Here is a 22,946-nt window from a genome sequence, read left to right as displayed (position 1 = left end):
ACTTTCTTGTCTTCCCCATAACAAGTCATACGTAACTGCCACTCAGCTTTTCATGTAACATTGTGATTATAGGTTCTCAGGCACAGAGCCAGGCACTGTTAGGAAAAGCTTTCTGAAGAAGTGATAAATCTGAGACCTGATGGACAAGCAGAGAAAGAGTGGCCAGGTACCAGCAAGAGGGAACTGCAGATGCCAGGACCCATAAAAGGAAAGAGCTTGGTGCTTTCGGGGAGCATAAAGTAGCTTAGAAATATATCATTAAACTGAGTGTGGGACTGGACTGATAAAGGCTATCTTAGCTTGAGCACTAGCAAACTTTCAAAAGACTTAGAAAATGTGAATTTTGTCCTTGGGGCAATTGAAAAACATTTAGCAAGGGAATGAAATGAGATATGAATCCAGATTCCCTTCCCCATACCTTCTTAATTAGTGAAATTAATCTCTTTCCAATTAGAACCCAGATTTATATCCTTATATTCACCTTTCAAAGAACTGACGAAGAATAAAGTTGCTTGAGGTAGGGAAGCAACCACTTCAACAATCTCCTCCCACCTCAACTCTGCCTCTAGGTAAGACCTCACCTAGAGTAGCTGAGATTTCTGTTTTCTGTGTGTGTTCCTCCAGAGGATTATTCTAATTTTTGTCGTAGGTGTGTGCTCCTTCTCCTCCCTCACCAACCTAGCTATCTCAAGGTTTACCTCCCCAGAGGGGTTTTGGAAGGCAAGATGACAGGATGACGAAAGGAGAGGGACAAGGCGAGCTTAGAACTGGGAGGAAGTGTGACTTAAGTCTATGCTACGTGTAAGAACTCTCAAAGCCTTTAGGAACGACTCCTCAAAATCAAGAAGCTGATCTGTCGGCCACCAAATCAACAGCGGATGAATTCAAGCAGGAAAGTCTTGGACTGGCGGAGGAAGGTGTGGGCCGGCTTAGCCACCTGAGTGTGCAAATTCAGGGTCCCACTTCAGCGCTGACAGGGGATGCCTGGCTTCCCGGAGCAGGGGTTGCCTTCTCTCCGAGACATCTCCAAATATCTTTGGAGGGTAGCGGTACTGGAAGAGAACAGTCTGGTCCGGAAGGAATCCTAGCTCTGGCTATTACATGTCCGTCTTCACAGCAGCAAAGTAAGAAGCCTGGACGCACCGCCGATCCTCAGGTTAGTCTGTCCCATGACCCGGAAGAGCAGCTAGAGCCGCCTCTACGCCTTACGTCCACGTGCCGGCAATAGCAGCCACGTGGGGCTCTGCGGAAACGCCTTCGCAAAGATTTGTCCCCTACGCTGCCCAGTAGAGAGGAAGGGCTGAGAAGAGCGCAGGAGGAAACGGTACCGGCTGGAGGCCCGGCTCGCGCGAACCTAGGGCTGCGAGGGGCGGGGTCGAGGGCGGGGTTTACACTGGTCGCCGCCAGGGGGCGGGGCCTCGGTTCCGAAGGGTGGGCTCTGGACGGCAGTGAGTAGCAGTTTACTCGTCGCCTGGACTCCTCGGCTTCCGCCTTGCATCAAACCCTGGCCGGACCAGCCCGGGAGTCGCCATGGAGTCCACGCTGGGCGCGGGCATCGCGATGGCCGAGGCCCTGCAGAACCAGCTGCCCTGGTTGGAGAACGTGTGGCTCTGGGTCACCTTTCTGGGGGACCCCAAGAGCCTCTTTCTGTTCTACTTCCCCGCGGCCTACTATGCGTCTCGCCGGGTGGGCATTGCGGTGCTCTGGATCAGCCTCATCACCGAGTGGCTCAACCTCGTCTTCAAGTGGTGAGACAGCGAAGCCCTCCGGCGGCCTGGCCGCCCACCGCCAAGGGCCCTGAGCCTTGTGCAGACCCTGATTCCTCTCAGAAATTGCCTCAAAGGCCTGGCTCCCCCCTCCACCCCTACCTCCACCCCTACCCCCACCCCCAGGGAACCTTAAGACCTCCCCACCCCTACCCCATGGCCACTGACTTTTCCTCTTTGAGCATCTTTGTGCATCTTGAACTCAGACCTCAGAGTCCCCGTCCTAATCATTAGACTAGTGTTTAACGGGCCTGATCAGATAAATCACTTAAGGGGGCGTGTTTAAAATGCAAAGATCCCATCCCATCCCAGACACACTGATTTTGAAACTCCAGGGGAGAGCCTGGGAATCTATATTTTTAAAAAAATCAATGGTGACTTAAGTAGCAGAAAGTCCTGCTTCTCAACTCACTCTTTAATTCATTTCTTCATTCATTTATTTGATAGAGTTTTAAAGAAGCTTGCTTTGTGCCAGGCTTCAACACTGGCTTTTCAGGACAGAAAAGGCTTTCAAGTTAAGGTGTGGTCACCAGGCCATGGCCATCAACATAAGGAGCATTTGAAAACTTGCTAGAAATGCAGAATCTTAGGCTCTAGGTGGGAGCTCCTGAATCATTATCTACATTTTAGCAAGGACCCCAAGTGGCTCGTGTGCACAGTAAATTTCAAGAAGCACTGGGGCTAAAGCTTTGCCTTTTAGGGAACACTTTCTCTTCTCGCTTTTCACCTTCATTCACTAGTAGGCTCTGACACAGACTCAGGCAAGTGGGTAGGGCCCTTGGGGCTTATCTCTTTGTGCCACCTGTTCTCTTAGGTGCAGAAGGGAGCTATACTTCCCGCTGGGCGTGCAACTGCACCTCTCCTCACCTCACCATCTATTGCCATATTGCCAGCCTGGGGGAGGGAAGGGGGCTTCATAGGAGACACTTGAATGGGCTAGAATGACTTGCTGAAAAACCAAATACCTTCCCTTCCACTTCTCTCTACCAGGCCTTCATCCCTACTATAAACGGTAAAGCAGTTGTCTAATCATTTCCTTCCTACTGAGTTGCCCTTTGCTTTGTGCTGTTCTCCCTCGGAGTCTGTATCAGCCTTCCCGTCTCGTCCTGTTCCCCTAAGACCATTGATTCCCACATGGCAAAGCCCCTATTCATTTCCTAAGTATGTGTTGAGCATCTGGTGTGTGAACCAGGCTCAGTTTTTGGCGGGGAGAGGCAGGTCCCTTTCCCAGCCCTTGGCTTCCTGGTCAGCATCTCTGCTGTTCTCCCAACCTTTTCTCTTTCTAGCCACAGCAGCCTCTTAGTCTGCTGTATGTTTTCCAGGGTCCAGCGAAGCACCTAGCTAAGCCAGGGGATTTAAAACTGTTTTGTCTTCTTTATTCTCCCTCAGCTTTCCTGTGCATTCCTCGCCTCCATTTTTTTTTTTTTTAATAGAAGGACTTTATTTATTATTTTGGCGGGCACTGGGTCTTCATTGTGGCGTGGGGGCTCTTAATTGTGGGGCATGGGCTTTCTCTAGTTAAGGCACATGGGCTTCTCCTTGGGGGATGCTCAGGCTTCTCTTGCTGCGGCACGTGGGTTCAGTGACTGCAGCACATGGGCTTAGTTGCCCTGCAGCATGTGGGATCTTAATTCCCCAACCAGGGATCAGACCCACAACCCCTGTGTTGGAAGGCGGATTCTTAACCACTGAACCACCAGGGAAGTCCCGCCCCATTTTCTTCTATTTGTTTTATTTCTCAGTTGGCTGTGTCAGGTCCTAGTTGTGGCACATAGTATCTTTAGTTGCAGGACGCACACTGTTAGTTGCAGCAAGGGGATTCTAGTTCCCTAACCAGGGATCATACCTGGACCCCCTGCAGTGGGTGTGTAGAGTCTTAGCCCCTGGACCACCAGGGAAGCTCCGCCCCCACTACCATTTTCAAACATGAGAGACTTTCCTAAGTAACTGAGGCTGGAATTTGGGAAATGGAGAAAAGAGAAGCAGCAGAGTGAGGGTGTGGGAAGGAGAGGGAGAGTCAGGTCCCGGGCTCTCTGTAAATGACAAGAACAGAGCTTGGCCTTGCAGTGGGAGGGATAAGAATGGGACTTGAGCATCTCAGAGCACGCCCACACACACCACAATCTCTTGCCTCCTTATCACTTTTTTAAAAAATGCACACTTTCTCCTGTTCCAAGGTAAAAAACCATGGCAAGGCAGTGACCCAAAATCAGATGTCCTGACTCCACCCTATAAGCCCTTCAGAGTATTCCAGGTGTCCATCTGCCTCACCCCCATTCCCCTGGCCTGTGTGTGTGTGTGTGTGTGTGTGTGTGTGTGTATAATGGCATCTGCTCTCTTCTAGGTTTCTGTTTGGAGACAGGCCCTTTTGGTGGGTCCATGAGTCTGGGTACTACAGCCAGGCTCCAGCCCAAGTTCACCAATTCCCCTCTTCTTGTGAAACTGGCCCAGGTGAGAAGCCCCAAACCTCCCTCGCCCAATGTGGTTAGCGTTTGGTGAGTGTTCAATAGTACTTTTCAGCCGGGACTACCTAATCATCAGAGGCCTAGTCTCCCAGTTACTGGACCAGAGAACAAAGAAATCCAGGGAAGAAGTGCTAGGAGCGCCCATGCCAACCTTGTATTGACTAGAGCCAAGTTGTCAAGGCAGAAGTCTGACAGCAGTGACTGTAGGCTTGGGGGCGGGGGGAGGCTTCAGGGCAGAGGGAGCTATGGCCAGCGCTGGAGGAAGGCTCTGTCGCGGCCACAGGGAAGCAACTGTGTTGAGCTATCACCAGGTGCACCTGGGCTCCCATCAAACTCAGCTCCCACCACGAACTGAGTTTCTGAATCCCCCGGCAGGCAGCCCTTCTGGACACTGTATGATCACAGGAGCAGCCCTCTGGCCCATAATGACGGCCATCTCTTCCCAGATGGCCACTCGGGCCCACAGGTACACCTTGGCATCGCCCACCAGTGGGGGTGGGGTGAAGGTACCCTGGACCCAAAAGCCCCGCAGCAGGGTGGCCTGAGAGCTGGAGTTCTGGGGACCCCGGGTTATTTGGTCCAAGTGCCTGGGTGCTCAGGGAAGCCCAGCAGTGCGTGGACATCTCATGAACCATCTGCTTCTCTTCTTTTTAGCCGCTGGGTGAGGGTGATTCCTAGCTTGGCTTATTGCACCTTCCTGCTGGCGGTCGGCTTATCTCGGGTCTTCCTCTTAGCACATTTCCCTCACCAGGTGTTGGCTGGCTTAATAACTGGTGAGCAACTGGGGCAACGGGATGGACCCAGAGGGTGCCATTGACAGTGGGAGGACCAGTGTATGATTTTCCCATTGTACGGCCAACCCCAAGTCCCCCTTCTGACAAACTACCCTGCTGTTCGGGGTGAGGGTCATATCCCCAAACTCCTTGAAGCTGCTGTCACCCTGCTTCCCTAGGTGCTGTCCTGGGCTGGCTGATGACCCCTCAGGTGCCCATGGAGCGGGAGCTAAGTTTCTATGGATTGACCTCGCTGGCCCTCTTGCTGGGTGCCAGCCTCATCTACTGGACCCTCTTTACACTGGGCCTGGATCTTTCTTGGTAAGTTCTGCTTTGAAGCTTGGGGAAGTAGGGGCCTCTCCTGCCTCCCCTCTATCTGGCCTGGTGGCTCTCTGGTTCGCTGTTGTTAAATAGGGACACGTTACCAGTTCACATACAGTCTTCTGAACATGGCGGTAGACCCCAAAGGGATAGAAAGCCATCCACCCTCTGAGTCCTAGGGGAATATCTCTCCTGGCAAAGACTCTTGCTCTCCACAGGTCCATCAACCTAGCCTCTAAGTGGTGTGAGCGGCCCGAGTGGGTGCACTTGGACAGCCGGCCTTTTGCCTCCCTGAGCCGTGACTCAGGAGCCGCCCTGGGTCTGGGCATCGCTCTGCACTCTCCCTGCTATGCCCAGGTACGGCGGGCACACCTGGGATATGGCCAGAAACTAGTCTGTCTTGTGCTGGCCATGGGGCTGCTGGGCCCCCTGAACTGGCTGGGCTACCCCCCTCAGATCAGCCTTTTCTACATCTTCAATTTCCTCAAGTATACCCTCTGGCCATGCCTGGTCCTGGCCCTTGTACCCTGGCTGGTGCACATGTTCAGTGCCCAGGAAGCACCGCCCATCCGCTCTTCCTGACTCTAGGTGCCTCCTACACCCACCTCCCCTCACAAAGCCCGTGCTCTGTGACCTCCACCCTTGGGAGGCAGCTCCGTCCACTTCCAGCCCCCAGCGACCCTGCTCATGTTGAATTTTCTACTTCTCCCACCACCTGGTCACAGCCCCAAAGAGGGGCCTTTTCTCTCCCAGGAAGGTCCTCCTGCCTTCCCTCCCAAGTCCCCAAAGAGCAAAGGCAACAGTGAGAACAGTGGATTTCTGTAACACTGTGAGGGGCTCGGAGCAGCCCCAATAAAGCCCTTCCACACCTCTGGACTCCTCTCATGCCTCTGTGAACATCTCCACCGGACTTGGCTATGCACATGTAGGGCAACCCTTGCCGGACTGCTTGTTCTGTACCCGCTCCAACCTTGTGCCCACAGAGGCTGAGAGTCAGAAGGAAAAGCAAGCCCTTAAGCCCTGGGCCCCCTTCCTAGCACCACCACCTCAGCCACACAGAGGTCCCATGAGATGCTGTGGCTACATTCAGGGAAACCTTGTTCTTTAACCTACAGGACAGAGATCCCACTCCCTCCCATCCCAGCCTCTGTTTCCTAAATTGTTTAGTCCAGGGACTGGAGAAAAGAAGAGTAGGAACCCCAGAGAACAGAGACATTGGCCCCAGAAGGCACTGCCAGAAACAAGTTTATTTCTACAAGGACACACAGTGTAACAGGTTACAGGATACTTAACTGAAATATGTCCAGGGAGACAAAGCAGGGAGTGGGTTTACATGAGAACCAGACAGGCCATGGGAAGAGGGAGGGGAAGGGGCCCAGAGCTGGGGCTCAGCCCCACACCCCAGGAAGATCTAGAACACACTAACAACACGCAAGACACAGTGCATGATAAACCTGTGGTGGCGGGACTCCTGCCCCTCCCCTGGCTCCCTCAACCCTGCTCAGGCCCCCAGTAGGATAATAAATATGTAAACAGATTGGTGGGGCCCTGGGGAAGGGAAGAAAGAAAGACTATGCAGGGTTGGGGAGAAGGAGGAAGACTTAGCCCCCCAGGAGCTTCTTCCCATCTTTGGTTTCCCACAGGCTGGACAGCATTCCCTAAAAGTCTTGTGGGCTCCTAGCCCTGGAAGCAAGGCTAGGCCGGGCTCCTGGGAGAGCAAGGACAGCTCCCAGCCTCATCCAGGTCTTAGTTTCCCTGGGTGTGGCCCACAAAGGAAGCCCAGAAGGGAAGCTAAAGCTGAGGGCAGGCTCCTGGGTTCTGTCCCTGTTCCTTCTAGAACCCGCACCCACTCTCACCCTCCCCAGGCTTCAAAGCCAAAGGTCCTAGGAGGGAGTTGGGCCCTGACCCTTCTGCTTGCAATATGCTGGGTGGCTGGGGAAATCTGGTTCTGAACAGCAAGGGGGCTCTCACCAGCCTGGAGTCCCCCTGCAGGAACCACCTTCTCCCCCTCCCCACACCGTGCCAGTGGAGGGGCAGGAAGGCTGACAGATTACGAGGGAGAGCAGGCCTGGTTCCGCAGCTCCTCTTGGTCCCGCAGAACCCGAGAGTCCAGCCCCCTCCCTCCCCACACACTTTCCCTCTCTCCAGCCCCTGAGAAGGGGAAACAGGCCCTGAGGAGTGCAAGGCAAGGCTGCCCTGCCCACATCCTAGAGCACAGAGCTGAGGCCAGGAGAAAGATGGAGGAGAGGGGGGCTCTGTGGAGATGCTGAGGACACCAGGAAAAATGGTGAGAATTGCAGGGCGGAAGCCCACCTCCCCTCCCCTCCACATCTTAAGACTGTAAAGAGACCCTCGGGATCCTCCCCTGGGGCTGGAGAGGGGAGGAAAGTGAAATTAAGGCATTTCTCCCTAAGTCAGCTGAAGCCAAGGCACCAAACTTCCCTCCTCACTCAGGGAGCCCCCAGAGCCAGAAGGTACTTTCTGGGCCCCGTGCCCACCTGAGCTGGTCCAGGCTCCAGGGGGAACAAGGACAGGATGCAGAAAGTGGGTGTGGGAAAGAACATGGGAGAAGACCTGGTCGGGATACCCCTCACCCCTCAGAAAGAGCAAACTTCTAAGCTGAGACCTGGGCCACGGAGGTGGAAGGGGGGCCTGAGGCAGCTTAGAGGAGCAGCAGGGGCAAGGCTGAGAGACCCACACAGCACACGTTGTTGAATGTGTGACTTTTTGTTTTTAATAGAAAAAATAAACAAAATCACAATGATGAAGCCCAGAGAGATGGGGGCCAGGGCGTCACAGGGCAGGCTCCTGTTCCATAGGCTCCTCTGCTGGCCTGTGGGGACAAGCACAGGGAGAGGCGTTGAGGCAATGGTGGTGGGGGTGGCTTGGGCGAGGGCTGGGAGATGGGGGGGAGCCTCACCTTGGGCTGTGCTCCCGGGCTGCAGCTGCCTGGGCCTGCTCAGCCCCCACCGACAGCAAGGCCATGGCGCTCACAGTCTCAGCCTCCTCTGTCTCACCTGCCTGGGCCTCCCGCAGGGAACGGCCTAGGCCAGCAGCGAACCTCTGCACACAGCTCCAGTGTTTACCTGTGGATGAGGGGTGGGCAGGGGGTCAAGGAGGGGCAGAAACCCCCAACCGTATGGACTTTCCCCAGCCCTGGCATGCAGTCAAGTTTTTCGCCTCTACTCAGCAAGCTGGGGCCCTCTGCCTGTCCCCACGTACTCTGGATCTCGATGACTTTCTCCAGCGTGGCAACTGCGTTGATGTTGGGCTTTTGCTGCAAGACTGCCTCGTCCAAGGGCTGAAGCTGGCAGGGGAAAGAAGAACAAGCTTAGGGTTAGTTGCCGTGGCTGCCCCTCTAACCACCCGAGTCAGCCCCATGACAGGGGCAAGCAGAGCCTTTTGAGAAACCTCTATTCAGAAAGCCTTCTCTGGCTACCAGCTATCCTTGGGAACCAAAAAAAAAAAACCTCCCCAAGGACCCTGGGTGCTGCCTGACCCAAGAAAGGGTCCCTCCCCCACCCCACTGGCCCCTTGGTCCCTGACCTACCGGCCCACCTACCCCAGCCCTTCTGTGCGCCCCTTACCTCCACGCTGAGCAGCGCCGAGACACAGGCCTCAGAGGCATCACAGATGGCGGTCAGGTCGTGGCCTCCCTCCAGGGCCAGCACCACCCGGCCCCCTGCCAGCGTCATCAGCTGCCTGGTCAAGTGGCCAAAACCTTCAGGGATGGGTGAAGGGAGGAGGATGAAATGGTTAATGAAAGAAAATCAACTCAAAAAAAAAGAGAAAAAGAAACACAAGAGATGAGACAAACAGCTTTAAACCTAAAACAGATATCCATAATAAAACGCAATGTCATGGATTGAATGTTCCATTAAAGACAAAATGAAGAGATCTCCTAAGGAGTATCATGAGAAACCACCCCTGAAACACGCAGGGTCGTCACTCTACAGCTTCATGAGGAGGTACACTCCCCCACCTGTCGGCCCCTCAAGGCCAGGGCTGCAGAAGAATGGAGGATGCTGCCAGGATGATTCCAAGTCCTAGACCTGTCCCCGCGTTCCTCCCATGGCTTCCCAGGTGGCGCTAGTGGTAAAGAGCCCGCCCACCAATGCAGGAGACATAAGAGAAGGGGAAGCTTCCGTGAAGAAGGAAATGGCAAACCACTCCAGGAAAGTACTCTTGCCTGGAGAATCCTATGGACAGAGGAGCCTAGTGGACTGCAGTCCACAGGGTTGCCAGAGAGCTGGACACGAATGAAGCGACTTGGCATGCAAGCACGCACAGCACTCCTCCCAGCTTCCCGCTCGTCCCCACCATCTTCACTGCTCCATAGCCTCCCTCAGTCCCCCAGCAGGCTCACATCTGGCGGTGACAGAGTAGCCACCCAGCGGAGACAGGTGTCCCTCAACAGCATCAAAGCCAGCGGAGACCAGGACCACATCAGGTGAGAACTCGTGGGCAATGGGCATCACCACTGTCCTGCAAAGGGAGGGCCCGAGCTGACCCTGGCAGGTGACTCGTCCAGGCCTGTCTCCCCACAGGGCCGACCCCTCCACCCAGACCAAACTGTGTGCTTTCTACCCCTCCCACGGCAGGGCCCAGAGGCTTCCACCCGTCCCCAGGCCCTTCTCAGTCCCCACCTGAAGGCCGTTAGGTACTCCACGTCTCCGATGGGGGGGTCCACACCTCCCGTCCATGCCACGTTCACATTGTACCCCACGCCCGGCCCTCCGCCAACCTGGCAGCACGGTGGGGGGGCAGGGGGTTACTCTCAGTGCCTGGGGAGCCCAGACGTCGCCCCGCCCTCAGCCCTGCCTCCAGCCCTTACTCCACTGACCTCTGTTCTGCATGGAGGGGCAGCTGGCCGGCGTGGTCCTCCCACTAGGAGCCCAGACTCCCCAGGTTACCAGCACCACCACGGGCCTCCACGGCTCCCTGCCAGGTCCCATTCTGCTACCTCCCAGTGGGCCCCAAGTTTGAGCCCAGGAGCTGTACCTCTTCAGCAGCCCCGGAGCCCGGAAAGAAGTTCCCGTTGTCATAGCGATGCAGGGAGATGTAGAGCACGGAGGGATCGTTGTAAAATGCTTGCTGGGTGCCATTGCCATGGTGAATGTCCTAGTGGGGAAGGGTGGAGGCGTCAGGAAAAATGGCCCAGGCTCTGACCCAAAGGTCAAAATTCACCTTGTCCCCAACCCTCACCCTGTGGTGAACTCTGGGGGTGCAGCTTGCCCCTAGATACAGGGCATCCATATTCCATTCACAATGAAATCCCCCCACGCTTCTTTAACCAGGGTCCATGGGCCAGGATGTGGCACTGCACAGAGGAGACACAAAGCCAGGGGATGAATGGTGGTGGCTCCCCCTGCAAGGCCCCTCTACCCACGCAGAAGGGGACAGGAAGGTTAGGCAGGAATTGAAACATTCTGAAGAAGAAGCCAGTGTGATGAACCCTGAAGCCCAAGCTAGGCTTTAGAGAAATCAGATCCTTTCTTGCCAAGGCTTGCTCCTGGCTACTCCCCAGCTCACAGGGAGCAGTAGGGGCCTCTCCCTCTGCTGAGAAACACAGGGGTGGAGAAGCTAAGTGACTTTAGTTGGGTGAGTCCCCCAGCAGCCCCGTGTCTCCATTTATCAAATAGACATTCTACTTCTTAGGAAGCGAGGTGACCATGAAGCAGTACCATGTGTCAGTCCCCAGGCAAGAGGGGTTCTAGCAATATCAAATATCAAATATCAAATAGACATTCTACTTCTTAGGAAGCGAGGTGACCATGAAGCAGTACCATGTGTCAGTCCCCAGGCAAGAGGGGTTCTAGCAATGGCAGGGGATATCTCTATCACTTGAGGCAAAAAAACCTCCTCAGCTGTTCAAGGCTGCGGGGGATGGGGGGGCAGCAGCTAAAACCACTTTCGAGTCTCCCCTAGTGAAGAGGGAGCCCCAGGGGACTGGGAGGGCTGGGTTAACACCCCAGAGTCAGCAGCCCAGCCCATTCCAGGCCCTGAGGATGATGTGACAAGATTGGGGTGGGGGACTCCTGAAGGCTGACCCTGATCCCGCCAGGCACTGCCTACCCAGTCCACGATGAGAACCTTGCCCACGTTCAACTTCTGCTGCAGGAGCTTGGTTGTGATAGCTACTGAGTTGAAGAAGCAGAATCCCCTGCGGGATGGGGAAGAAGAGGGCAGGGCATCAGCCTTACTGGACGTTCGCGCCGGGAGCCACAGATACACAGTGTCGGCTCTGCTGAGAGGGAGAGGCGGGCAGGGCAGGGATAAGGTGGTACTCACATGGCTGTGGATTCCTCCGCGTGGTGTCCTGGGGGCCGGATAATGGCAAATCCATTCTGAAGAGGTGTGGACAGAGGGACAGAGACGAGAGGCAGACAGGCAGGCAAAGTGGCCATGGATTGGGGTAGACACAGACGAGAAGCATAAGCCAGGAAAAGAACACATGTGAGAAACATCAGTCACACAACCTTTAGGAGTGTGGCCAGCCGAGGGCGGCATGGGTCAGAAGCGACCTTCTGAGGTCGTCTCTCTTTACCCCTCACCCCCTAGTCCGCCTGGAGCTGTCACCTCCTCCTCACACCTGCACCTGCGAGGTGAGATTACAGAGGACAGTGCCCTACTGGTGGGAAAGCTGAGGCTGCCCAATCCCCTGCTGCTCAGGCAGCAAGACGAAGTTGTCCCCCACCCCCGCCCTGGCCAGCCCGCACACACTCACCTTGAGCTCCCCTGCGGCCACCTTGAATGCCAGCTCCACCAGGCAGCCCACCGCCATGCGCACGGCGCTGGAGGAGTGCATCTCGTTCCACACAGTGTCGCTGTCCACCTGCAGGGGCAGGAGAGTGGGCTTCAGTGTGCCCCCTGCAGGGGGAGGGCAAGAAGGGGGGTGCAACCATGGTGGGGGGAAGGGAGGGGCTGGAGCTGGGAGCACCACCCACCCAACCCCATGGGCCGGTGCCCTACTCACCCCAATGCCCCCGCAAGGCAGCATGGCATACATCTTCTGGCTGATGGGGCCTGAAAGGAAGAGGGACAGACCTACGCTAGAAGGCGCCTCTGCTGCCAGGGCCGCAGGTGGGCATGTGCAGTGGGCAGGGAGCTCAGTCACAGAGAAAGAAGGGCAGACCCCAGCAGAGAACAGGCCATTGCACCCCACGCCAGGTGGGAGATGACTGTCCCCCATCCTGAGGGGCGATCCTTCCCCGGGGGCAGGTGGCAGGGAGAAAGGGGCCTGACAGGTGAGGCAGAAGGGCACAGCCCATCACCAGGTCTGACCAGTCTTTTCCCGCCCTCCTGCACGCACCCTCCTGCACACACCCCACCCACGTGCTGTAATCTGTGTGAATGGCGCCCTCTGGAGGCCTGTGATGTGGCAACCACGGAGACCCACTTGCCTACCAGGGGATGGTCTTCCTGACAGCCCCCGTCCCATCCAGGCAGCAGACCCAGCGTGGCCCACCACCCCTCCCTGCTGGCCACTCAGCTCACCGAGCAGCTTCTTGCTGTCCAGCTTCTGCCGGTTGAGGGGGCTGGTACCGTAGAGCAGTGTGTGGTACTCAGAGTGCACCGTCTGGATCTCATCCAGCGTGGCTTTACGACCCCGGATTCGCTGTCGGAAGAAGGGGGAGCAAGAGGGGATTGCTGGTGATTAGGCTGGCGCTGCAGGCCCAACACCTCTCTCCGCCCCACAGTCTGGGCACATGAAGCTACCCTCTAGCCTCAGGAGATCCAAAGGTGGTTGTGGTTTTTTTCTTAATCGACAGTACATTGCTCTTCTTTTTATTTTTGGCCATGCCATGCAACACACAGGATCTTAGTTTCCCAAGCAGGGATGGATCCTGGGTCCCCTGCAGTGGAAGTGCCGAATCCTAATCAATGGCCCTCCGGGGAAGTCCCAGGAGATACAAAGTTTTGAGAAAGTATGCCTCAGTCCCCCAAGGACCCCAGCCCAGGACCCTCCCCCATTCAGCTGGGGACCATGGCGGGCACCAGGCCACAAAGGATGAAACTGGGAAGCACATGGGGGCCTAACCCTGAAGTCAGGGGTTGAAAAGAGAATGAGGAAGAAACACAGACAGAGGCATCCTCGACATGAGAAACAGGACTTTCGCTGGGTTTGAGGTGGAAGCTGGAAGGAGGGGGGGACCCCCTTACCTCACACTTGCTGAGCAGGCCTGTCTCCTGCAGCCGGGACCAGATGCTCTGGATCCGGCCAGCGTGCTCGGGGTGCACGTGTGTGTTCCCGCACATGCACTGGTGCTTCAGCATGAACGTGTCGTAGACCACACCTGGGCCGGAGACACACCTGTCAGCCAGCACAGCTCCAGGCTGTGTTACAGCCCGGCCCGCCACCCTCAGCAGAGCTCACCGAGCTCTCCCTGGCCCACCCTGGTCCCAGCCCCTCCTCATGGCCACTCCAGCTGCCCTCCCACATGCCTGCTCCTCTGCTCTTCCTGAAATTCCTTTCCCCCATCACCGCCTGTCAGCAGTCTCCCTGCTCCTCAAGTCTCCACCAGGCTGCCTGACACCGCCATCCGCTTTAACCTCACGGCGCCTCCTCCTTCCCTTCATCCCCCGTCAGAGCCTCTGTGTGCTGCCCCCCACCCCCACACCCCATTAGTGAGTGGGGACCATCCTCAAGTGGGGTCCCTCAAAGGGACCATCCGTGCCCCTACAGAGCCCAGCTCTGGCAGTTTCACGTGGAAGAGCCTTCTGGAATTGACTGAGGCCTTCACTCTTAACCTCAAAGGGAGGGGAAAGAGCCAGAGGAGCACGGCCCCACTGAGATAGCGGGCTCCCTCCACCCAGGCCTCTAGGGCAGAGGCATCGAGGAAGCAAAATCAGTGGTCCCTGGGTGTGGGGCAGGGGTGCCCTGAGAAAGATGCTGCTCCCGGAGCACATGGATATTCACCCCCACCTGCCCAGTGAAGCAAAGGCTGCCACCATGACCAGGTGGCTGTGCACACAGGGAGACAGCCAAGGCCTGTTTTCCCTCCCTTCAGGGTGCTCTGAGGGTCCCTGGCCATCCCTCCAGGGCAGAGGCTATATCTCATCCCTTCACAACGCCCAAGACCAGATGCCATGCCATGCACAGCATGCCACCCCCCGCCGCAACACACACAATGGAAAGACAGCTCATGGGGGAAGGGCTCACCTGTGGTGAAGAGGTGCTTAGTGGGCTGGTCTGGGGGGCTCTTCATGCCCCCAGGGGCAGCAGGTGAGGACTGGGTGCGGCCCAGGGCCTGGTGGGGCACAGTGGCCAGGCTGAGGGGTGCCTGGTACACCTGCAGCGGCTGCAGCTGCTGGGTGTCTGCAAATGCCTGGGAAGGAGAGAGCGGGAGGGAGCCTGGGTGAGGCTGAGGCCGAGACAGAAGTGAGGACAGGTGCCCTAGGGCCTCCCGGGGGGCCTGAATCCAACCCTCTCTTCCAGATCTCCTCCTTCCTCCAGCTCCTCCCTCCAGGGACAGGAGACACTCCAGTCTTAGCCATCTCCATCTTCATCTCCATCCCCGAGGAGATGGGGAGGGATGGGGGGACGAGATGAGTCATGCTACCAGAGAAACACTGAGGTAAGCTGCTGGGAGGGACGGGGGCGTGGGAGGGGGTGGGATGAGTCAGGCCCCGAGGGCTCAGCTGTGTCCGCCATGAATGGAGTGTGCGCTCGCTCGGCGCCAGGGCAGACTGTAGTAACAGCGGGGGCGGGTGTGTACACACGCATGCACGCAGAGACCGACGCACAACCGGCCCTACGTAGGCAGAGACGCAGATATACACAGACCATGTGCATCCGAGTGTGCGTGTGCGCACGCACGCACACACACACACACACACAGAAGCAGACAGGCGGGGGCAGTCACAGTCAGAGGGAGGGGCTGGCAGACGGGGCAGAGACAGCTCTAAGACTGACACCACCTCTCTCACTTCCACAGCCCCTTGTCTCTTTCCTGCTCCCCTGGGCACAGCCTGGAAACTGCAGACTGCGGAGAGGGAAGGGCAAAGGTGGAAAGAGGAGGCGGGAGGACAGACGGCTGGTGGTCAAGGGCCAGGGCGCAGGGGGCCACCTTTTTGTAACCAGCACTAGACTCCTCCAAGTCGGGCCCCTCTTCAGCACCGCTCTCGCGCTCCTCGTCCTTGACCTGGATGCAGTCCTCCTCCTCCTCCTCCTCCTCTTCCTCCTCCTCCTCTTCCTCCTCCTCCAGGTCTTCCTGGGTGCTCTCACTCTCCGTGGAGCCTTCTCGGGGTATGGTCAGGGCTCCCTCCCCCAGCAAGGCGTCCTGCTGCTCCGTCAGCTCCTCCTCTGTCTCCTCGGGGTGGGTGGTGGGCTGCCGTGGCAGCTCCCCCGTCTTGGTAAGGATCTGGAAGCAGAGCCAGGAGGCCCATCAGCTGGGAGGGGGGCACAGCCATGCAGCCCGAGCCCCCGGAGAGTCTATTCCTGCACTTCTCCTTCCCCAGTGGCCACCCAGCCCATACAGAGCTTTGATGTGGACAGAAAAAGGCAAGGTGGGGACTTCCCTGGTGCTCCAGTGGCTAAGAAGCCACCTGTCAACCTATGAGGGACCACAGGTTCGATCCCTGGTCCTGGAACTAAAATCCTACTTTTCAGAGGCAAACTAAGTCCTCGCACCATAACTACAGAGCCCGCACTCTAGGATCCATGCCTCACAACAAGAGAAACCACTGCAGTGATAAGCCTGTGCATTGAAACCAGAGAAAGCCTGCAGCCAAAAATAAATAAGTAAATAAAATAATGAGCTTTAAAAATATATAAATACTCCCCCACACACACACAAAAAACCACACAATATATTCTCTAAAGAAAAAGGGCAAGGTGACTCCCCTGATGCAGCAGGGAGTGGCCAAGGAGGTCAGATGTGCCTCCCTCTCTGCCAGCCTAGCACCCTCTGTGTCCTGCCCCTAGCAGAGTGCCAGATGTTGGCTTCTCCCAGCTCACCTTGCCCAGCCAGCCCAGCACCCTTGTGTCCTGCCCCCAGCACAGCGCCGGATGTCGGCTTCTCCCAGCTCACCTTGCCCAGCTGCAGCTGCTGCTGCTTCTGCTTCTCCAGGAACTGCTGGTGCTGCTGCTGCATGACCAGCTGCTGCAGGGCCTGGGGGCTCTGGGGCAGCGGCGAGGACTGGGTGCGGCTCAGGGGCCGGTGCCGCGGGAGCTTGCCCACTGTCCGCATGCTGGTGGCCACGCGCTCACCTGTCACCAGCGGGGACTGCCCGTGGAGCGGCACTGAGGTGGGGGAAGGGGAGCAAGCATTACTGTTAGGGCACCAGGCTCCCCACTCCCACCCCAGACTCTCCTCCTTCTGGAACAGCACCCTACCCCCTGGGGCGGGGCAGAGGGTGGAACCTGGGAGGGGCCTGGAGCAACTCTGCCCCCAGACCTGAGACCTATTCTTCCTCCTCCATACAACTGAACAGTCTTGCTGCTCAGAGTCACCACCTCCAGCAAGACTTCCTGGATTCACTGTTCCCTCCCTTTAATTCATTTAGTCAAACTTTTATGGTAGGCCCAGGAACATTTTTACCAACCTATCAGAGTTCCTGGGTTTCTCTGGTGGCTCAAAAGAATCTGCCTGAAGTGCAGGGACCCAGGTTTGATCCGTAGGTTAGGAGAAGGGAATGGCAAACCAATCCAGTATTCTTGCCGGGAGAATCCCAGACAGAGGAGCCTGGCGGGCTACAGTCCATGGGGCCGCAGAGTCGGAAACGAATGACTAACAAACACACACTACATACTCCCTTTAAGTCACTTACAAATACACAGTTTTGGGCCCTTCTTGTGCATGAACAATGACTAGTTCTCCCAAGCTGTAAGACCTCCCTGATCATGAACATGGATCCCACGTGGCTGAGAAGCCTAGGGGCCAAGATCATGAGACTTTTAAGCAGAACCTCTTCTGATGCTGCCAGGTCCTTATGGGCTGTCTGTCTAAAGCTATGCTGTCCAATCCTATAGCTGCCAGTCACACATGACCACTGAGCACTTGCAATGTGCCCTGTCTAAACTAAGATGTGCTCTAAGTATGAAATACCCACCAGGTTTAAAAGACAGTATAAAAAACAAAATATTTCACTGCTAACTCTTTACATTCATTATATGTTCCGATAATAGCATCCTAGATAGACTGAGTTAGGTGTAAGTTATTAATTTCACCAATTTCTTTTTGCATTTTTTAATGTGGCTACTAGAACAAACACTTTAAAGTACATGTGCCGCTTGTATTATATTTCTACTGGATGGCACTGCCCTGGAATAGGAGCTCCATTAGGATGGTAGAGGTCAGGTACAGTGCCTGGCTGGCTGCAGGGACTCAATAGCATCTGTGGAATGCAGAAAAAATCAATGATGCCGTTGAGGGGCGCTGTGACACGCCTGGTGAGTATCCCTGGCTACTTCTCCCTGACAAGTGGTCCCTCCAGCTGAGCCCTCAGGATGGGGTCCGGCCACACCCCCTCCTCGCACAGCTGCCTGCCACTCACCAGCAATGAGGGTGCTCTGCTGCCGGGCTTGTTCCAGCAGCAGCACGTGCTGCAGCAGTGAGGCGTGCCCGTGGGGGCTCGAGTCGCCCTCCAGGGCCACGCCCAGCAGGCAGCCAGGGATGGAGGATGTGCTCATGAACTTGCCCGTCAGTGCACCGCCCTGCCGCAGGGACTGGAGGGCCTGCCTCTCGGCCTCCTGCTGCGTCGACAGCTTCGGGGAGGCCTGGGGTGGGACGGGAGATGGTGATGAGAGAAGGGTTTATAACTGCCCCCCAAGGTCTGCCAACGTTGAACCAGCATCCCTCACCTACTCTCTGCCCACCCCCACCTTTGGGGAGGACCTTCTGATCTCCCTCAGGACCTTGGGAGGACAAATGCACCAACTGGGGGCATCCAGGACCAAAGACCTCAACACCAGAGGGGACATGCCCCGTACTCACAGTGAGGTGCGAGTTGGTGACAGTGACCGTGGCCTGCAGCCCTAGGGAGATGTTGGGCAGAGAGGGAGACGTGTAGAGGCTGAACTGGTTGGGGGAGGTGTCCGGAGGGAGGGCCCGGTGCTGGGGGAGCATCTGGGGAGCAGTTGGGAGAGACAGGCATGAGAGCAGGCAAAGGACAGCCACCTGGGGCCAGGGCAAGGCGGAGGGCTCCGAATGGCACCCCACTTCCCACACCAAGCCCCACCTGGGGGAACTGAGAGGTCAGAGCCATGCAGAGGCCCACAGGACACATCCCACTTCAGGGCAAACGGTCCCTCCAGTCTGTCCATGCGGGGCAGAAAGGCCCCTGCTGGGCACTCTCAGCCAGACCGACCGCACGGGACAGGAAGCAGCTCTGGCCCACCCACCCAGTCCCTGGTGGGCCTGTACCTCGGTGGGGATGTTGGGAACCGAGCCCGTAAAGCCGTTCTCCGCGATGGTGCTGTGGGAGCTGTTGGGAGAGCTGGGGCCAGAGCCTGGCGCGCTGTTACACACGGCGGACACTACGGGAGAGGCGGCTGTCACCTGGGCCTGCTCGGAGCAGCACCCCCACTCCCCGGCCCTCAGAACAGGGACAAGAGACGAGCGCTTACCCCCAGGTCCAGCACCTGTGATCTCAACAGCTCTCTTCTTAAAGGTGCTAATGACAGTCCCATCCTTGCGACGCAAGAGGGGACTACTTCTCCGCTCGGCCACCTTCTGCTTTAGCCTTGAACGTACTTTTAAGTTGGGTTCAGAGGCTGGGGAGAAGGCAGCCGGGGCTCAGACACGTCCACGCAAGCGGACACACCTGCAGCCTGGCCCTTCCACATTCCCACCTCTGCCTAACCCCGCCCCCCCATAACCTGGGCGGCCAGGCTGTACTCACCTGTTTTGCGGAGGGGAAAGTCATCGCGGCTGTCGTAGGGCCCAAGCAAAGGCAGTTTGTAGGAGGGAGGCGTCCCAGGGGGGCCGCTCTGGGGAGGGGAACTCTGGTCCAAAGAAGCATGGTGGGTTCCCCTGCGGGGTGGAGGGAAGGAATGGGGACATGTCTGGAGGATCACCCAGCCAGACAGGTCTAGGGGATCACCCAGCCTTTGGGGTAGAGGGAGGAGATGGAGACAGGTCTAGGGGATCACCCAGCCAGCTGGACCCGCAACCGAGCAATCTACATTTATGAAACATCCACTGCCTATGGTGATACGAAATGGATCTTGGGGAGGGCAGCGAGGAGACAAACCAGGAGGGCGGGGGGCTGGGGGTGGGGTCCCATCTCCTAGGAGAGATTGCAGGGCCCCTACATGACTTCAGCCCAGAAGCCCCATGTCTGCCTGCAGCCAGGCAGCCCTTGAGCTGGGCACCTCTGCAACCCATGCCTGTCAAGGGTCGTACCAGCATTTGGGATGCTGTGGGAGGGAATGGTTGAGGCCGCCTGGTGTGGGCTCCTTTGACTTCGACAGGAGGAATTCCTGGAGCCGTAGCTTCACCTCAGTGCTGGCGATGGCACCTGTGGGATAGGCCACAGCTGACCCAGGAGGTGGGGGCCAGGACCCCACGGCTGGGGGAGGGGCAGTAATCCCAGCTGCAACCCCCTCAACCCAGAGGCGCCCCAGCCTCACTCTCTTTGCTCTTCTCCTTGTTTCGAAGGATGAGCAGCTGCTGCTCGAGCCGCTGCTTCTCCAGCTCCTCCTGCCGCTGCTGCTCCCGCTGCCGCTGCTGCTCCAGCTCCTGCTGCCTCTTGGCTGCCAGCATCTCCTGCTGCTGCTGCAGGGGCAGTGGGGAGGCAAGGTGAGCTGAGTCCAGGGCAGGGCTCAGAGGTCTGGGTGCCCTGGCCCCCACGCTCACCTTGAGGTGCTTCTGCAGCTGGACTTCATGCTGCCGGGTCAGGTGGTCATGCTGTTTCTGGAACTCAGCGAACAGAAGCTGCTTCTGCAGTTGCTGCTGCTGCTTGAGTGCCAGGAGCTCCTGCTGCAGTTGCTGCTCCCGCAGCGCAGGGTCCACGGGGCCTGCCAGAGCCCCCCGCAGCTCCACGGGGCTGGGGCTGCCTCCTCCCCCGCCCCCCATGGAGCTGGGCATGGCTCCTGGCAGCACCGGTTTCACCTCTACTGTGGAGAGAAGAACCAGGAAGGGGTCAGCAGGCCATCCGCACTGGGCCCTGGCTGCCATGCCTGGGGCCCAGAAAGCTGCCAGGCAGGATTACTAGACCCCAAGAGAATGGAGAATGGGGGTGAGGGGAGTCAAATCCCTCTGCTCAGTGAATACAGCCTTCTGCCTTCATTAAATGAGACTGAAGCCATGAACTTCACTACAAAAATGTGCATAAGTAAAGCAGGGTACCTGGAAGATCATGAGTATTTAACAAAGATGACCACTGGACATTTTATGTGAATTTGGCGTGTGCGTGTGCTAAGTCACTTCAGCCGTGTCTGACTCTTTGCGACCCCATGGACTGTAGAGACTGCCAGGCTCCTCTGCCCATGGGATTCTCCAGGCAAGAATACTAGAATGGGTTTCCATGTCCTCCTCCAGGGGATCTTCCTGAATTACTTTCATGATAAGGAAACTGAGATTTTATAGAGGTTTAAGTAACATGATCAAAGACAGCCCAGGTGATCAATCAACCAAGATGTGAATCCAAATCCTATGCTTTTAACCACCATCCTTCCTGTGCTTCCTCCCCCACCTCTCAACACCACACAGTCCCTGCCAAAAAGCCTATAGTACAGGAGAAACCAAGGCATCGACATTGGTTCTAGAACTGATGGGGCTGGCAGCCAGGGGCCTCAGTAAGTCTAGGAAAGGTCTGTGGACACCCCCATGGACAATGGACAGTCTATCCATTCTCCTGTTCCCTACCTCACACTCAGCTAGCGCAGATGGGGTGGGAGGGTGAGGCTATGGGAACAGGGAGTGGGGTGGGAGCAGGAGGCTGCAAGGCAAGGGGGTGCAGGGCGGCACCAAACCAGGGACTGGAGGGGGCTGGGAGTCAGACTCGCTTCCTTTGCTGGATTATCTCCTTTCAACAGTTTTATTGTAATTACCCTGAAAATGCCGCTATATATAGAGTGAGCCAAACAGCAGCTGTGCCTGGGGGGAGGGGGGAGGAGAGAGAGAGAATGGGCGGGCAGGCGCAGGGAGGAGGTGGGAGGAGGAGACAGGAAAGGAAAGGGAATCAGACAGGAAGAAGGGTAATGGCAGGGGTGCGGGGGGCTGGAGCCTAGGCAGAGATCTCAGAACTCCAGTCCCAGGGAGAACCCGCTGGGAAGAGAAAAGGAGTGGAGGGACCTGCTGGGCCCCCAGACCTTGGGTCCAGGCCCCCAAGTGGACAATGGGCCAAGGGGCCCCAGGGAATGGCAACAGATTCCAATGGACTTATGGGAAAAGATGGGTCTCGACCTCTTGATCCCTGTACACTCTCCTCTGGCCGCTCAATGTCATCACTCCCCACCACTGCCCTGTGGTTGCCAGGGCAACTGGGCAAACACCACGCCAGCAGGGAGCTCCAAGCCCAGCCCAAACCCCACAAAGCCTCCTGACGCCTGCAGGAAAGGGAAGGCAGGCTACCCACTGCCTGGGAAGGAGGAAGTGAGAGAGGCAGAGCCAAGCCGTCTTGTTCTTTTCCATTTCTTTCTCCAAAGACAGCCCTCACTTTCCCCCACTCTGATCCAGGGAGGTCACGGGGAGCTGGGAAGACTTTCCGGTGGCAAGGAAGCCCACGCCAACCCAGGCCTGGAGACGGAAAGACCCTACCATTCTGATGGCAGCCAGAGTCCCCTGCCCTTGCAAACAGGCCCAGGCCTCTACCACCATCCCTTATCAGGAGTGGAGAGGGAGCTGGGAGGGGGGTGAAGGGCTAATAAGAAAGGCTCCCACACCCTCTGCGGTCTATGAGCCTGGCTCTCTCCAGGAAGCCTGAATGAATGTCATCAAGGCAGGGGCAAGGCCTGCTGAAGGCCAAGGTCATGCTATCCTCATGGCTGTACGTGGCCCCCAGGCCCACTGGAGGTGGGAGAGGGAAGGTAGCCTGAGCACAGGATCTCCCTCGCTCCCCAGCAGCCCTTCTTCCCCCAGCACAGCCGGGCACATTCCTCTGTGGTTTGCCCGCCAGCCACACTGACGACTCTGCGGCCACAAGGCCAGAGCCACATCTGCAGGAGTGGCCAGATGTGGCCAGGAGGGTGGGGTTACACACACACACACGCTCGCTCACTTTCCTTCCCAACCCATGTCCTGCCCCAACACCAGGAGGAAAGATCCTAGGGAACTACAGAGGCCCTTTCTGGAGGTGGACGGCCCTGTCCGGGGTGCAGAAGCAGGGTGGCAGCAAGGAGCCAGCAGCCAGGCTCGGGTGTCCCCAGCCCTGGAAATACCCAGCAGGGCCCCAGGCTGGCTGGAGAGTTATCTGTTCTTCGGCAAGGCTGGCTTGGCCTGTGGCACTCTGATCGCTCGGCCAAGAAGTGGACAGGCTTCAACCTGCTGCTCCCGGCAGCTCCAGAGCTGCAGGAGCCGGATGCCAGCCCGCCCATCCAGGGAAGGGCAAGGGTCCAAGCGCTCCTGGCTCCCAGCAGATAACCCTGCTTGGGCTGGAACTGCCGCCAGCAGTGCGGGCTTCCCCTGCCGGAGCCCTGCAGAGAGGCCACGGGCTCAGCTGTGGGGACTCTCCCA

General features: G+C 57.3%; 2 protein-coding genes across 12 annotated transcripts in view; one reads left to right on the top strand and one right to left on the bottom strand.

The window, feature by feature from the left end:
- Positions 1–1,384: 1,384 nt before the first annotated feature.
- Positions 1,385–6,201, top strand: G6PC3 (glucose-6-phosphatase catalytic subunit 3). 2 transcript variants are annotated; one of them, XM_006060572.4, is made up of 6 exons: positions 1,394–1,748; positions 4,111–4,217; positions 4,607–4,697; positions 4,886–5,004; positions 5,184–5,325; positions 5,544–6,201. In XM_006060572.4, the coding sequence occupies exons 1-6, from the start codon at positions 1,531–1,533 to the stop codon at positions 5,905–5,907; spliced, it is 1,041 nt and encodes a 346-aa protein (XP_006060634.1). In that variant the 5' UTR covers positions 1,394–1,530; the 3' UTR covers positions 5,908–6,201. The 2 variants fall into 2 exon arrangements, with proteins under 2 accessions (XP_025135817.3, XP_006060634.1); XM_025280032.3 differs by lacking the exon at positions 4,886–5,004 and having other exon boundaries at positions 1,385–1,748; positions 5,544–5,716.
- A 1,835-nt stretch (positions 6,202–8,036) lies between these two features.
- HDAC5 (histone deacetylase 5) overlaps positions 8,037–22,946 on the bottom strand; it is a 37,367-nt gene continuing 22,457 nt past the window's right edge. For 3 of the 10 annotated variants that reach the window (XM_006060569.4, XM_006060570.4, XM_025280026.3), the window contains 24 exons: positions 20,127–20,386; positions 19,901–20,045; positions 19,674–19,788; positions 19,171–19,301; positions 18,896–19,042; positions 18,693–18,805; positions 18,264–18,395; positions 17,824–18,046; positions 16,359–16,570; positions 15,396–15,689; positions 14,489–14,654; positions 13,489–13,622; positions 12,823–12,943; positions 12,302–12,351; positions 12,053–12,160; positions 11,617–11,672; positions 11,401–11,488; positions 10,327–10,446; positions 9,972–10,069; positions 9,692–9,810; positions 8,913–9,046; positions 8,548–8,632; positions 8,246–8,411; positions 8,037–8,158 (listed from right to left, as the gene is read on the bottom strand). In XM_006060569.4, the coding sequence (XP_006060631.3) occupies positions 8,119–8,158; positions 8,246–8,411; positions 8,548–8,632; positions 8,913–9,046; positions 9,692–9,810; positions 9,972–10,069; positions 10,327–10,446; positions 11,401–11,488; positions 11,617–11,672; positions 12,053–12,160; positions 12,302–12,351; positions 12,823–12,943; positions 13,489–13,622; positions 14,489–14,654; positions 15,396–15,689; positions 16,359–16,570; positions 17,824–18,046; positions 18,264–18,395; positions 18,693–18,805; positions 18,896–19,042; positions 19,171–19,301; positions 19,674–19,788; positions 19,901–20,045; positions 20,127–20,386 (3,257 nt within the window). In that variant the 3' untranslated portion in view covers positions 8,037–8,118. Of the gene's footprint in view, positions 8,159–8,241; positions 8,412–8,547; positions 8,633–8,912; positions 9,047–9,691; positions 9,811–9,971; positions 10,070–10,326; positions 10,447–11,400; positions 11,489–11,616; positions 11,673–12,052; positions 12,161–12,301; positions 12,352–12,822; positions 12,944–13,488; positions 13,623–14,488; positions 14,655–15,395; positions 15,690–16,358; positions 16,571–17,823; positions 18,047–18,263; positions 18,396–18,692; positions 18,806–18,895; positions 19,043–19,170; positions 19,302–19,673; positions 19,789–19,900; positions 20,387–22,946 lie in introns of those variants that run through there. The other 7 variants (XM_025280024.3, XM_025280025.3, XM_025280021.3 and 4 more) reach the window with 5 other exon arrangements.

The sequence above is a fragment of the Bubalus bubalis genome, chromosome 3 (assembly GCF_019923935.1).
Source record: "Bubalus bubalis isolate 160015118507 breed Murrah chromosome 3, NDDB_SH_1, whole genome shotgun sequence".
Lineage (NCBI taxonomy): Eukaryota > Metazoa > Chordata > Mammalia > Artiodactyla > Bovidae > Bubalus > Bubalus bubalis.
The sequence above is the reverse complement of the archived record's forward strand: the minus strand, read 5'-3'. Positions and strand labels throughout refer to the sequence as shown.

Excerpts from the sequence above, each read along its gene's own strand:
- G6PC3 (XM_006060572.4), top strand. The coding sequence starts at position 1,531 with ATGGAGTCCACGCTGGGCGCGGGCATCGCGATGGCCGAGGCCCTGCAG. Across the intron at positions 1,749-4,110 it reads CTCAACCTCGTCTTCAAGTG|GTTTCTGTTTGGAGACAGGC; the intron begins GTGAGACAGCGA and ends GCTCTCTTCTAG. Across the intron at positions 5,005-5,183 it reads GTTGGCTGGCTTAATAACTG|GTGCTGTCCTGGGCTGGCTG; the intron begins GTGAGCAACTGG and ends CTGCTTCCCTAG.